General features: G+C 39.8%; 1 protein-coding gene across 1 annotated transcript in view; it reads right to left on the reverse strand.

Annotated features, from left to right (window-relative positions):
• Cd96 (CD96 molecule) overlaps positions 1 to 16,138 on the reverse strand; it is an 84,632-nt gene that overhangs the window by 21,248 nt on the left and 47,246 nt on the right. Inside the window, exon 8 of the mRNA XM_021184939.2 lies at positions 10,602 to 10,694. Coding sequence (XP_021040598.1) covers positions 10,602 to 10,694 — 93 coding nt within the window. The remainder of the gene's footprint in view (positions 1 to 10,601; positions 10,695 to 16,138) is intronic.

Below are 16,138 nucleotides of genomic sequence, written 5' to 3' on the forward strand. Positions count from 1 at the left end.
AATATATTACACACACAAACACACATATACACACACACACACACATATATATATGAGTACACTGTGGCTGTCTTCAGACACACCAGAAAAGGGAATCATATCCTACTACAGATGGTTTTGAGCCGTCGTTGCTGGGAATTAAACTCAGGATCTCTGGAAGAGCAGCCAATGCTCTTAACCACTGAGTTACTTCTCCAGCCCCTGCCTCAATTTTCTTTAGAAAAAATTTTTTAGCCATTGAGCCATCTCTTAAGTCCTAGAAAAGTCCCAATTAGAGAACTCGAATAATGAAACTTTTGGAAAAGTGTCTACAGTAAATAAATGGTGCATGATTTGTAAATCTACAAGTGGTTCACATGCAGAGGTAGCTACAGGAAGCATTTCTGCAATGTGGCCTGCTAGTGAAGTCCAAAGAGGTGCGATATCATGTGTCATTGCATACAAACTGTCAACTATAGGGGGTCTCTTAGGAGATGGTTTATGCTGCTTGGAAACTTGAATAGGCAGCAACTTCAGAAAGGGAAGACCTAGGGTTGGGGAGAACCTCTGGTCGTCATGTGTGCTGACTTAGGCTAATGTTTCTGAACTCATTCAGAATCCCGGCCACTCAAACATCTATGGATGGGCAAAACTATGACATTTGTTAAGGACTTAGAACCCAGGAGCTCCAGAAAACAAAAGGAACGGTGAAATCTGGCCCCTATCTTCAGGGCACAAAAGGTGGTTTCAGTTTTATCGGTCTTCCACTGGATTTTTATTTTCGATCTTGGCCTGTACAGTTTTGCACACATTACTGAAAGAATGAGTCATTTACTAGAAGCCATTATTAATCACATGGAAGTAGAGTTGAATCTGTTTGGGAAAATAACAGATTTCTAAATAACTTCAATTTATTCTCCTTCCTGCCAGTTTACACCATGGCTCAGGAATAAGATCTGTCCCCATCCTAGGACTACATCTTAACATTTATAGTCAAACCCACTGCAAGCGCTCTGCTCAGCAATTATTTGAGAGCTCCTGTCCTTCTAGCACTGAAATTGAAATTTGGACAATTACTCATCTGCAGCCTACACGCATGGAGGAGACATGAATAATTGGAGCAGACATGAATGAGTTCGATAATTAACTGAGGAATCCAAATATGACAACACATAAACCTATGTTCTCAGACCAGAAATGTCATGGGATAATTGGACCAGGGAAGGACAGGTGGAAACTCCCCCTGCGTGAGTGGCTTAGTAAGCTTGTGTATCTGCCTGTACCAGGGCTGGATGCTCCCTATTCCTCGGGAGAGCTCTGACTTTCCTGTGGGAATAGCAGATGGTCCAGAGACCATCACAAGGCATATCCCCAGTGTCAACAGCAACAGGAGAGCACAGCTCCTACCCAGGCGACTGGTGATATCAACATTGTCTCTTCCTCAAGGCCTTGAGCTTGAGTTGGTTTGCAAAGTCACTTCGTCCTAAAACCCGACCTGGATATTTTGTAACTGTAAGAGATGGTCTTATCAGACCACTGTATTCATAAACTTACAGCAGCTGTGTTTGGATGCACAGGACCAAGGGACTCAACATCTGTGCATGGAGGGAGGAAAAGGCTCATAAGCCTTCACTTCTAGCTGAGGTTGACAATGGATGGCTTATTGAGAATGGAAAGTTGGTTTTCTTTAACGGTGTGGCCCTTGAGAGACTGGCCAGGTTTCAATGGATGGCCAGACACCTATGAGTACACAAACTGAAATCACTTGGATAATTAAACAAACAAAGAAACAAACATCAAACAAACAAACAAAGGAAAACGAGGACACAGAGGAGTTTGGAAGGGTTGGGGGTAAGGAGTTCTTGGGGGAGCTAGGGAGAGGAGTGAAGGATGAATATGATTAAAATTCATGTATGTACATATGTATGTGTATGTATGTATGTGTGTATGACATTATCACAATTTAAAATGTTATAGTTTAAAAAAATCAATCATGTCTGACTGTCTCTTGGTAAGCAGAGAATTATTTATTTATTTACTTTACATCTCAATATCAGCCCAAAAGGAATTTTGTTTTCATTTCTTGAAACATTCACATTAGTCCTATTTCTCACCATGCGAATGGGGCACTTTACTTTGGTTTGTTCTAGTTCAAGGCTAAGACTGCCTCTGTACAAAGCTCTTGATTTTCAATGATTGATTTTATGTTATGACACATCCTATAGGCAAAAAATATTGCAACCCAAATGATTGCTATGTTTCCTGGCTGTTTATTTTTCCCTTAATGTGAAGACTCACTGTTATTAAATTTTGCAAGTGTTCAGACATACATCATCCTGAGTGTTGTTTCCAGGAAAAAACAAAACAAAACAAAACAAAACAAGCAGCTACTTCATCCAATTTGTTTTGTTTATACCAGTTTAGAACCTTCCATGAGGTTAGATGAGGTTTAGTCTTCCAGTCCATTTTGTTTTAACTCTTTAAACACACCTCAGTAAAAAGGAACAATTGCGTTTTTATGGTTTCTGTAGACTATTCCTGTGGCCTGGATTGAAAGAAGAAACCGAAGCATGTTCTTTAAAAGTTAATGTTGGGTTATTTGGCATTTTTCCAACTGCTTCTTAGCCTACTTCCTTGTCCATCTTCCTAGGGACTGACCACCTGCCTGCTGGAGAAAGGGAAGATGGCTAATATGTTAGGAGCTCCATGGTTTAGTAACGTTTGGAAATTCTGAAATACACCTCCTGCCTAAGTGTCCATGAGGTGACGATGAGCACGTCACTCTTTATAACCTGAGTTTCTTGAATCAGAATAGAGCTAGCCTGTGAAAGGAAACCCCTTCTTACTTGTTCCTCCTCTCTTTTCCCTAACTCATATTTCCCTAAAGAGAGACCTAGGCCAGGAACAAAGGTTGTGGGGGCGGTGCTGAAGGCAGACTAAGGCTTGACAGAGATGTTTCCTCTACTTTGCCTCAAGCAGACATAAAGCACAAAGCCAGTACATACCTACCCTTGCAGCTGAGGCAGACCCAGCTTGCAGTATGGAGAGAGGAGAAATTCTGGACTAAATTAACTTTCTCAAGTTTTGACACTACATTTGACAAGACTTTTAAATTATTGACATACGTCTGTCTGTTCTAATGTCTGAAAAGGACCAGACGACATTTATTATATAAGAAAGAAGCTGCCCCCAAAGCCAAGTAATTTGTCTGAAATTTCTTCCAGAGGACAAGAAACTACTCAACAGAGCTCATTTGAACAGAAAATGATGGAGAAAATAATTTATTTTTTGCTACCCAGTCCAGCTTATGTAATCAACCAAGAACAAGAATAAAAGTGATTTGCAAGTTCAGTCAGAACAATGTGGTTTGTCAAGCTCACTTATCCAAGACTTTCCTTATATTCCTGTGATATTGGCTGAAAATTAAATTATTTCTTGATATTACAATGTTTTCCTTTGGCCTTCTACTTCATCACTAGAGCATCTACTGGATGAATTTGAACCATTCTGCTTTATTTCTTGTGAAAAAAAGGAATAACTCTCCATCAGCTCCCCTGCAGCACAGAACCATTAAATGCAGTAGGGAGATGGTAGACCTGTACTTAAGAGTATCCAGGCCATATAAACACATGCAAATGGCCTTACCCATCCCAGTGGACTTCATGGGGTGTTAACTGATGTTCAAACAATGTGAAAAAGAAACATATGGAGGAAGATGTCCTAAAATCATCACAAGTCTAGTCACAAGGAAGGTGGCTTGCCTAACAGGTGCTAAATAAAGGGTAAGGGGATCATATACCACTACATTAGTGGTCTGAAAATGGTTTAAGACCAACTCAATGAAGACTACAGTTAAGGCAGAGTTGTCCACATATTTTGTATAGTTGTAGACATGAAAGGATAAGTGTTAATAATCATAAAAGTTGGTTGCCTGGGGCTGGCAAGATGGTTCAGCAGGTAAAAGTGCCCACTATGCAGTCCAGGTGACCTGAGTTCAATATCTGGGACCTAGAGTAAAAGAAGAGAATCAACTTCCCAAACTTATCCTGCCCTCTGAGACACCTTGTTGGCCCATAAATTTCCAGAATTAAAAGATTAAAAGAGAGCACTGATTCCTTCCTTCCTTCCTTCCTTCCTTCCTTCCTTCCTTCCTTCCTTCCTTCCTTCCTTCCTTCCTTCCTTCCCTCCTTCCTTTCAGTATGGATGTTATAGAGTCATGCCTACAACAAGGATTATATTGAGATTGTTGTAGGAAGAAGCAAAGAATGGAAGAGAGCTCTTCACTCTGACATGTTACCAACAAAGGAAACATAAGTTTTAGATCCTGAGAATAAATTTCTCAGGAACCATAGGTCTGCAGAAGAGAAAGATGAATGGAGGTTTTTTGTGACCTTCTTCCGCAGCAGCAATAGGAACTTCAAATGAGCATGGGTTTAGTAAAAGATATTGAGCCAACATCTGAACTGACAGAGGCAGTAGGACTCAAAATCTGACTGTCTAGGCTCTGTTCTGGCTCTACACCCTTCTGCATGTTGTTGCTCTTGCTATTTAACCTCTTTTTGTCTCACCATTCTTTCTTGTAAAGTGGGAGCACTAGTATTTCAAGTTTGTGCTACTGAGAGGGTGAAATGAAGCAATGCATTTATAGTTTAGAAGAATCCCAGACACATTGGAAGAACTCAACCAATATCAGTGCCACTGTTCAGCTATCTGACACAGTCATGGCAGTGGGGAAGATTGTTAGATACTTGCTAGGAGAAACCTGCGAGGCGTTTGTGTGACAGTTGTCTAAAATCCTTTACTTATCCCTATATTTATTCAGACAATCCCAGTGCGTCTTTTGTCATGGGACTTTCCATCTCTACAAATGCCTGGCTAAGACTGTCATCACTTTAGGTCACTTTAAATCAGCATCACCTAGTAAGTCTTTGGCATGCTGTTCTTGCAGCTACCATTCACTTCCCACATATCTTCCTCTTTGTTTCCCTCACACACTAAGAAGCCACAGTAACAGCTTGCATCCAGCAGTCTAAATCCACAGTCCGTATCTCCTGTTTCTCTTTTCCTCTATGTGTTACATTTATTTACATCTGTGCTTAAGATGACAATTGAAGTCATTGGACCTGGTTAATTTCATTGTGTAGTTTTTAAATAAATAACAAACTCTTCAATAATAAAGTTAAGCAACTGTTTTGAAGGATGATAATTTGAAGACCCATTGTCCATTGTCCTTTAAATTGAGCCTATCTTTCCCTCCAGACTCTGTGTGCAGACTTCCTCAACTCCATTTGCATACTTAGCATGGTACTCTGAATATTGCTATCCTCGGTGTTTGGGGTCGTGGTATTAATGGTGCTGGAGGGATGCAATCCATATGTCCATCAAGCATTCTACCTCTAAGGCACACCCAAGCCCTCTCTACCTTATCCCTTTCTTATATCTATATATGTATGATGATGACAGAAACTAATGGAATGGCTATCACATACAAATCACCAACATTCTCTATCACCTTTCAATTCTGTCTGGGACTGTGGTGCTTTAGAACCCAGTGTCCTGACCTGCTGATGCTTCTCTAGGGTGCTTCCTTCTGATATTATCCATTAATGCGTCTCCTTTGTTTGTTCTCCATCCGTTTATGACATGTTTATTTGTAAGTCTCCAGCTTTGTTGCACTCCTGGAGTACTTATTTCTTTGCTCTTTGCCTCCTACACATGATCATCCACTTTCTAAAGACTAGCTGTTGCCAGAAGATGAACAGGCCAAGGGCTGGAGTCAGAGCAGACCTGGTATTTTGCTCAAAGTGTTCAGAGGAGGAAACCAGACTGTGAAGACCAGACAAGTTATTAATGCGGATGCAACATCAAAATCAATGTCATTGGATCAAAGGGTCTGGCGTAGACATAAAGACAAGAAGGCAGAGCCAGAGTGTCTATGGCCTAGTGGGCAGAGGAGATGGGAATCAAGGAAAGACTGAGGCTTATAACTTATTGTTATAAGCTCTGTACAATAGAAGCACTGTCTAATTCCTACATCACTGTAATATGACACCTTAAAAATTCCCCAATATTGAAGGCACTCTGTATTGTTTGTAGAATGAATGTCTCGAGTGATTGCCCCAGAGACTGCATTAGGGAGTCAGCAATGCTAACTGGCTACTGTGGAGTTGAAGGAGGCTTCCCTGGGTGATTCTTGCAGTTTATTTGAGAAACAATGTTCTTCTGGAAGTAAAGAGTATTGCATCTTTGACCTCCTACATTTGTTTTTAAAATTGCCTTTTGTTGAATACAAGAGTGAGCCATGTACACTTGCGGGCAGAATTGAAGCTTTGTAATGCTGATTGAACTTCATAGCTCCTTACATCTTAGAGTTTAGAGTGAACCATCGCCTTCTGAAGTTGATTTCTGTGTCATGCTCTGTCTGAATTCCTTTCTTGAAAAGACCTTCAAAGGTGGCTCCTATGAGATTCTGACTCGGCAATCATGAGTCTTTTACAATGACCCTCTCTGGTGCTAAGATTAAATGGGGGTTTCTCCATAGTTATCTAATAATTGGGCCAAGCAGAGAAGTTTAATTTAGGAGTTCTTTGATAGCTATTGATTTAACATGGTCCCGTTGGCATATAACAATTAGGCAGAAAATCGTTTCAAACATAATCTGTTGTGTCCACCTTGATGAGCTCTCAATCGGATTTTGTAAAGCAAAAGATATCCATCTGTTCTAATTATACCTGAGACTGATTCAGACTTGGCTTTGTTAACATTTTGAGCAAACACTGCTTTGTGATGAGAACTGTGCCACCCTGTGTTACACAACAGTAAAGAGAAGCACTCACCTCTGCTCATAGGATGCTCATGACACCTTCCCACCTCACTGGGCCAACACCAAATCTGTCTGGACACTATCAGATACCCCCTCATGGTGGGAAGGACAGTTATTAACTCTGATCTAAGGACGTTCACAGGCCCATGAAGTGGTGCTTTATTTAAGGGAGGGCTTACTTCTCCAGAGACTTCTCGACTATACACACACACACACACACACACACACACACACACAAACTCACACACAGACACACACATGCACACACACACTCACACACTCACACACACACACACATCCCAGCACACTTGATGCAAATAAGTTTACTGTAACTTCTTAACTTCTCTATTAAATTGGAAGCTGTACTTTTTCTGTTTTATATTTCTTCACAGACATAAGAGTAGTGTTCGAGCAAACATGACACTTGACATGTTGGCTAACTCCACAAATAATTCAACTAGAAGGAATCCTTGTGAGATTGGAAATGCCAACAGGGTATTTTTCTATTTGGTTTATTGCTGCTTTCCCAGTGTCTAGAAGAACACTTGGTGCTAATAATGACTGGTGCACAGTTGCTTTACTTTAAAACTACACTTTAAATTAAAGTACAATCACATTCTTCTAAAAAAAAAAAGCTATTTACAATACTGGTCTCATTTCCTAAACTCATTTTTTTATTAGATATTTTCTTCATTTACATTTCAAATGCTATCCACCCAATCCCCTATACCCTCTCTCTGCCCTGCTCCCCATCCCACCCACTCCTGCTTCCTGGCCCTGGCATTCCCCTGTATGGGGCATATGTTCTTTGCAAAACCAAGGGCCTCTCCTCTCATTGATGGTTGACCAGGCCATCCTTTGCTACATATGCAACTAGAGACACAGCTCTAGGGGGGTGGGGTACTGGTTAGTTCATATTGTTGTTCCTCCTATAGGGTTGCAGACCCCTTTAGCTCCTTGGGTACTTTCTCTAGCTCCTTCATTAGGGGCCCTGTGATGACTATGAGCATCCACTTCTGTATTTTCCAGGCACTGGCATAGCCTCACAACAGAGAGCTGTATCAGGGTCCTGTCAGCAAAATCTTTCCAGCATATGCAATAGTGTCTTGGTTTGGTGGTTGTATATGGGCTAGATCCCTAGGTGGGGTAGTCCTTCCTTCTGTTTCAGCTCCAAACTTTGTCTCTGTAACTCCTTTCATGGGTATTTTGTTCCCCATTCTAAGGATCGAAGCATCCACACTTGGGTCTTCCTTCTTCTTGAGTTTCATGTGCTTTGCACATTGTATCTCGGGTTTTCTAAGTTTCTGGGCTAATATCCACGTATCAATGAGTGCATATCATGTGTGTTCTTTTGTGATTGGGTTACCTCACTCAGGATATCCTCCAGATCCATCCATTTGCATTAGAATTTCATTCCTAAACTCTTATTAGAGTGATTAAGTTGAACTCAATCCTTTCTTTAGTCTTCACTTTCCAGTCTCCTTCCTTGCTTTTCTGATGTATGATGTCATCTCCTTGACCAAGCTTGTCTACTGATGCTTTCTCAAGTGATCACAAACATAACTGCTCATGTCATTTTTCTCTAAGAAAAATGTCAAGGTCTTCATCTAATCAAATAAATATGGTACACATAAGATCTCTCTCTCTGTCTCTGTCTCTGTCTCTGTGTGTGTGTGTGTGTGTGTGTGTGTGTGTGTGTGTGTGTGTAGTATCTTCTCTTTTAAGAAATCTTTTTTGATCATCTGAACCCATAGGGGCCATTGATTACTCAAAGCATGGCACTTCCTGACATATCTGGACATGTCTATTCCACAGGGTATGGCCCTTTTGCTTTCATGCTTTGAATTATTATGGTCCTATGTCCATGCCATCTCTTTCCTGTAGGCTTCAAATTTTCTGAAGACAGAATAAAAAATGCTATTTTTAACACCATAAGATTATTATGTATATTATTATATACCTATAGTCTTACAGGTATTAAATGACATGTCAAAAGTTCAATATTCTATCAATTTGTTTATTTATTGAGTTATTCACTTATACATACTACCTATGTATGTGTGAGAAGACAAAATGAGTATGCTCTGCCTCTTTGAGCATTTATGGTTGCTGGGGAAAAGTGCTATTTAGTGCATTAGGAACTAGATTCAGAGTCAGCAGACTGGCATAAATACAGCCTCTGTTACCACTAGGTGTTGATCATGTTTACTTCTCAGTGTCTTGGTGTACTGTCTGGACAAACAAAAAGTGTATTTTCTTTCTTCACTATGCATATATGTAAAGGAGGGCAAACAACACTTCATTTAATATAAAAACTTTACAAGTGATACAGTATAGTGACTTATATTTGTCCATAATTCCTATTCTTCCCTTCAACAGATGGAGCCTCAGCCTTCTTCCCTGAGAACAGACTTGTTTCTAATAAGATGAATGAGGCAGAGGTGACATGCAATCACATGCAGGGAGACTATGACATTAAAAAGGTACGTTTTTGTAGCCTTATCTCTTGAAGCGTTTTGTCAAGGAGAAGCAAGCAGCTATATTGGAAGCAGTCTTAGTGAGAGGCCCATGCAGTGAGCCTGAGGAGTCCTGCTTTGAACCCTGTTTGATGTACATGGTTTTGCCCTATCCAAACTTTCAGATGAATGAAGCTCAGGGCAATGACTCACCATGCTAAAATTCCTAAGATGCTCCTGGATTCCTGGCTCTTGAAACCATTTGAGATGTTTTATACTTTATTAAGTCTCAGAGTAATTTTTCACATGGCAATCTAAGAATATACACAGGATACAGCAGAGGCTTAAGATGTTTATTATTATTATTATTATTATTATTATTATCATACTATTATTGAATCTTTTGATGTTTGCTGAGTGAACATGCCTCAGTCTGTTATAGTTTATTGGTGAAACAATGGCCATTGAAAATGGTAGCTACAAAAATGAAGGAGGAGGGTGAGGCCAGGGAGGAAGGAGAGGAGGAACCACATTTTGAAAGACTAAGAACAAGAAAAAGTCCGCTGAGTGTGAAACTTCTGATGGGTGAGGCATTTCTCACCTGCCACCCGCTTCTCACTTTCTGCAAGGTAGTTGTATGTGACAATGACTGTAGGCAAAATGCAAAAATGCTACCAGCTAAAGCCATTATTCACTCCAGTGGCCTGCTTTTATTTTATTCCATTTCAGCCCTCATTTCTAGACAAAAGTGATAGTTTTAATTAAATATGAAATGAGAATCATACTTCTGTTCTACATATACTTTAGATATCTGTGACGTACAACAGACACGGCCATGGGGATTATGATTTGTTTGCCTCAGTGCCTACCTCTGAGGTTACCTGCCACTTATGACTTTACCATAGCAACAATGACCAACAGCTCCAGCTGTTAACACTGCTGTGGATTGGAAGGCTGAAGTCACACACTCACTAGCTGTCTTGGTGAATTAATTTGAGGTCAGAAAAATTTAACATAAAATGCTCTAACTGTCTTAGGCTCACACTATTCCGACTTGCAACTGTTTTATTTGACTCCACAGTGAGAATATGGCTGAGGAGGACCGTCAACGTATTAACTATTTAATAATGAATAGGGAATTTAAATTCCTCACTGAATATTTCCTGACCTCAATTTTCCCAGTTTCACGTGTTAACTCTCGAAAACTATAAGGACAATTATTTTATTTCAAATACTGTAGCAAGGAAGGGCAAAAATGATACAAATCTGCTAGTTCTAACCACCTGATTAATTAAAGGATTAATAGGTTATGTAAATTAAAGATAGTCTGAAAACATTCTTACCTGTAGGAGATACTCCAGCATCGGAAAAAGGTTGTGTACCCAGGGTAGAACCTGTCACATTGGGTAGATGTTTCGTTGGGGCAGTCACCGAATCTGAAAGTGTAAGGTAGATATTTACAATGAATAAAATATTGTAAAGAAATACTTACTCCACTCTCAAATATTTTAATTTTTCACTATCTGGCAAACCAGTATTGAGGGCTTGCTCTACAGCAGGCAGTGAGATCTACTGGTGAGTGGGAAAGGTATTAAAATGTTTATACATTGGTATGTTTGCATGTGTGCATGTAAAATTGAAGCTAAGATGTATTATTTTATTTATATTTTACATTCATCTATTTCTTTCAATCACCATTAATGTGCTTTATAAATAGTCCTAGTGAAGAAAAGTTTTTAAAAATCATTTTATTATATGTATATGGGGGGGGGTTGCCTGCATTCATGTTTGTATACCATGTGCACCAGGCAGCCCGCAGAATCTAGGTGAGGCATAGGATCTCCTGGAAGTGGAATTGTAGTGGAGTAAGTGTAATGTAAGTGGAGATAGCTGCAGTCCACAATGTGGGTGCTGGGAATCAAATCTAGATCCTCTGGAAGAGCAGAATATCCCAGCCACCGAACCATCTCTCCTGTCCCTGAAGGATTTAAAAAGAAAAACAATTACAAGTATAAATGGGATTTATTGACTTTAGGAAAATATAGATTAAAATGTAGCTGGTTAATTTTTGATCCTGGATGATTTTCATGACTTTTCTAGACACAACATTGCTGCTTAGGAAAATCATTAGATTAACAAAATGATCGTAGTATCCTTGCTCCACATCTAGAATTCTTCTGACCTCTTCAAATGACATCACAGTTTGGTGCCATGTCACACTCCCAACTTTATGTCTTGGTATTGATTAACATGTTTTTATGTCTCATGTACTGTACATTCTATCTAAAAGGCAGAGGTTTCAGTCCAAGCACAGTAGACTCATGAAGACTTCTTGGTCACTGTGCTGTTTCCTGACATTTTCTCATTTTCAAGTTTCCTTATATAAACCTGTTTTAAAATTGTGGAGTTCTAGGGGACCCTTGTAATATGTTCCTTTCCCTTAATGTTAGTGCTCACAACGATCTTGCCACTATGTTTCATGGGTCATCCCCCTCCTGTGAAGCAATGGGTTTGTTCCTCACTGTATTTGCAGATATTGATAAATGGAAATAATGTAGTGTATACAAAAGTGGCAGAAAGAGCAACCTTACGTGTCTATCTGATTGCTCTTAGATAATAATCATAGTCTTCTAATACAGTAAGCTGAGATGATGAAGCATGGAGCTGCAAGATAAATGCCTACATGGTTTACTCTATAGAGAGCTTTTACAGAGCCTGTAAGCCAATGCTTACACTCAAATCCCACTGGTGCCCTATGCTTATGATAAAGTATTTTTGGATATAGTCATATTGCTTTGCTTACATGCTGTCTATTACAGCCTCTGTGCTGTAGTTCTTAGTTGATAATTATGACAAAGATAATATTATTGATAAAAAGTAAATAATTTACTCTCTCACCCATTACAGATGAAGAGCTAATTTCTAGAATTAAAGGTTTTGCTTATGTTCAAGCCCGGATTTCTACAGTGGAAGGCATTCCTATTTCACTGACGGACATCTTTGTTTAGAACAGAATTCTTCTGAATATAATACACAAATATCTTTGGAAGCTGAGAGGGTTAGCCTCTTAGTCATTTTGGAGATTTTTATTACATACTGACTTTTATTGCATACGGAGAAGAGCTCTTTGCCCCACGACTAGATCCCACATAGATTTCAACACGAAATCCAGCTCAGATAGTGTCTGTCTGGTTTCAAACTGGACTGAAAATTAGAGACACTGCCTTGGTCAAAAGAAAAGTCAGTGCTGTTAAAAAGACATGGTTCCAGCCTAACAGGGAAAAAGTGATTTTCCCAACTCTTGAGTGTAGAGTCTGCAGAGTTATCTCATGCACATTTCCCATCACTGCATGGGCTGTAGTGTTGGAAGCGGAGGGGGGGGGGGCTTTTGGTGATAAGCAACTCCATCCTTTCTGAATTCTCTAGTGTCTGAAGTCACTCTGCTGTAGGCTCGGGAACTCTCAGAAACCACTCAGGCACAGCAGCAGTCAGGAGTCTGGCCCACAAGAGGAGCTGAGTCAGTTAGTTTTGAGCCTTTCTGTGATCAAGTATAAGTGTGCCACACCTTATCTGCTCTACCTAAGAAATGAGCTAAATCCTACAGCATGTTGGAGCCTTTCTACCCAAAGTGTAACCTATAGACAAGAGGGAGAGGTTGCTCGCAGGCTCTTGTTAGAAATGTGGAACCCAGCTCCAGACTTACTGAATTAGAATCTACATTTTAGCAAGCTTCCTGGGTGATTTGTATGAATATTAAATTCTCAGTTTATGTTTTTAAGAATCCTGGTAGCAGTCACAAATATGAAGCTTGCCTCACTGTAAGAAGTCATGAGGCAAGAAGTATTTGTGTAGAATCTCCCACTTTAAAGCTCAGTTTCCCTCTTCACCCAGCTATAGGGATATCTTTTTGGCTTTCTCCATATCCCAAAATAATACATGAGCAGAAGTATGCATCAAGAACACATGTAGCACAGACACAGGCATACACACACACACACACACACACACACACACACACACACACATGCTATTCAATTGCCAACCTTCAGGTCTCACAAAAATGGCTTGACCTCAACAGTTATAACTGGTATTGAACCCTTATCAACTTTAATGACTGCTAACTATATTTAGAAAACCAAAGAGATTTTATAATCAACTTTTAGATTGACAGCAAACAAAATACCCTTCTCCTCTTTCTCAAAGAAGCACACAATCACAATCTAGGAGTGCTCCACAAGGGGAGCACCTCAGAGGACCAGTACATCTCAGTCTTCGGTATTATGATCTTTGTCCTAGACCAAAGGGCAAAACCTCCTAGACCAAGGAGAAAACTTCCACTACTTCCCCACAAAGTTTCTTTTCTTTTCCTGAAAAGTCTCTCAATTTCTCTCTTCTTACCCTGAGAGGATAGGTTTTCTTCTGTTTTCATTTCAGTATCTTGTCAGCAATAAGAGCTTGTGGTTTTAATGAGAAATGTCCCCTAAGGGCTCACATATGCGAACACCTGGTACCCCACTGAAGGGTGCTATTAGGGGAAGGTCCTTAGAACTCTTGGAAGGTGGAGCCATCAAAAAGTCCATTACCTTGGGGAGAGGTTGAGGGTTCACTTCATCTCACTCTACTCACTGTGCTTTGTGCTTCTCATGTCCCTCTCATTCCCTCTGCTCTCTGTGTGTAGCCTTGGTGTGACCAGTCAGCTTCCCATTCCTGCCAGCATGCCATGCCTTGTCCACCACTGATGGTCTCTGCCCATCTAAAACTCAAAACCCAAGCTCTCCTTTCCTAAGATGCTTTTGGTCAATGACGTTTCATCATAGTAACGACAAAGGAACTGATAACACCTGGCAAAGCAATAATTTATGTGACAGGCATCAGGGGGTGCACTCCAGAGTTCAGAAAGCATCAGGGAGGACTACCCCAGAGAGCATGTCTGCCAGCAGTGCTTAAGAACCTGGAACACATAATGAAACACGATTCAAGAATGCCTTTGCTGTCTGGAGCCCTGATTGTGTCTTTGGATTCGTTCACAGTGATTTGCGTTTGGATGGGATCATCAAGGGAGCTATAGTTTTGGCAAACTCCAGGATTTATTGTCTTTGCTATCTCACTTTAAGGGTTAAAGGTTCATGTGGTTATGAAAATTTACCTCTTGGCTCTGAGTCTCAACTTATACAAAAGAAGGGCTTCCATGTAAAATATGAATTATTGAGTTTAAGGTATGAAAATCAGTATTCTATTTTCCCTTAAAAGTTTTCGTTATTGTCTGATATTCAAACAAAGCATGGCTTTAATATCAGAAGACATTGGTTTGGGGGGGGCACATGGGAATAGTATTGTGTTTAGGAACTGAAGGTTTTAGGGTCTTTTAAGTCATGGCTTCAGATTCTGCCAAAGCTCTTGGCAAATCGATATGAGTCATGGTAAACTTCATATTGTTCCAAGACTGCAGCCCTTCTTATGTGTTGTCTTCTAGGAAAGAGCTGTGATAATTCTTTAGAGAGCTAGGGAAAGGCGAGTAAAGCTGTTTTCATATAAACCCATCATAATTTCTGAAGGAGTGCCTCGGAATTCACAGTGTTTTTTTTTTTTCATGTTTAAATATATACACACAGCCAGAGTCACAGTGGATACTGGCTTTGACTCAGCATGGAATGGAGCCTGCTTGTGAGTAGTGGGAAAGGATTTGTGCCAAGATGTGTAGTCCTTCATCTAAAGATCCAGTAACCATCTATTGTTTCTGTAAGAACTCTGTCAGGACACTATGCAAACTGTCCTGTATAAAAGATTTCCTGTATAAATTAGTATGGTTTTATGAGTATGTTATAGACAACATTTATGAAGATAGGATAAGAGTTAAAGAGTGTAACACAGTTAAACAGTTAAAGAGGTAATAGCTACAGAGCTATAATACTGATTTACAAATCCGTTTGGTTTTGTCCAAGAGCTCCTAAATATGAACATTTGATGGCCAGCATTAAAGGCATTCTGAAACAGGCAGAGCTGTTGTCACAGCATTTGCTGAGACACTTGTCATATTTTATATAATAAAATCTCAAGTATTTTATGTGACTCAGGGTAGTAAATCTCCTGGTTATTCAAATTTTATAATAACTGGAATGGCTGAATATATCAATTTTTCTAGTCATAAAAGTCTCCATGTAGATAGATACTGTGCTTCAAACCTGGGTAATAAGTTCTCACGGCACGCAAGCATTGCCCATATCTAAACAGTGAAATTATGCATGCTGTGATTCCTTAAATATGTCCATTTACCTTTTATTTATTTATTTGAGTGTTTGTTTGTTTATGTGTGTGTGCCTGAGTGCATATGTCATACATAGGACACACATGAGGATCAGAAGACGACTTTCCAGAGTCTGTTCTGTTCTTCCACCAGGGGGGGGGGGGGGGAGGGCGGGTCTGAGGATGGTATCCCATGGTCAGTCTTGACAGCAAGTGCCTTTACCCCCTGAGTCATTGACCAGTCCTAAATATTTTTATGACTTAGGAATTTTAAGATAGCTTAAACTTCAATTAATCATACAAGTTATTATTAATTTTCACTGGATGATAAATGAACCAGAATGCTTGTTGATTAAACCATATGATTAGGCTGGCTCTGGCCTCATGGCTCTTATTCTAACACTTGGAAGGCGAAGCAAGCAGATTGACAGGAATTAGAGACCAGCTTATGCTAGATACTGAGTTCCAGGGTAGTGTAGACAACAAACTGAAAAGCCTGTCTGGAAAAAAACAAAAAGAAAATAAAAATGAATTATGTTAATAATAAAAAAACAACTGTTAGGAATTGTACAGAAAAAGGGATCATCTGGTTTTTATTTGAAGAAGTCATTTTTATAGATTCTACATATGAATTGTT

This window comes from Mus caroli, chromosome 16 (genome assembly GCF_900094665.2).
Source record: "Mus caroli chromosome 16, CAROLI_EIJ_v1.1, whole genome shotgun sequence".
NCBI lineage: Eukaryota > Metazoa > Chordata > Mammalia > Rodentia > Muridae > Mus > Mus caroli.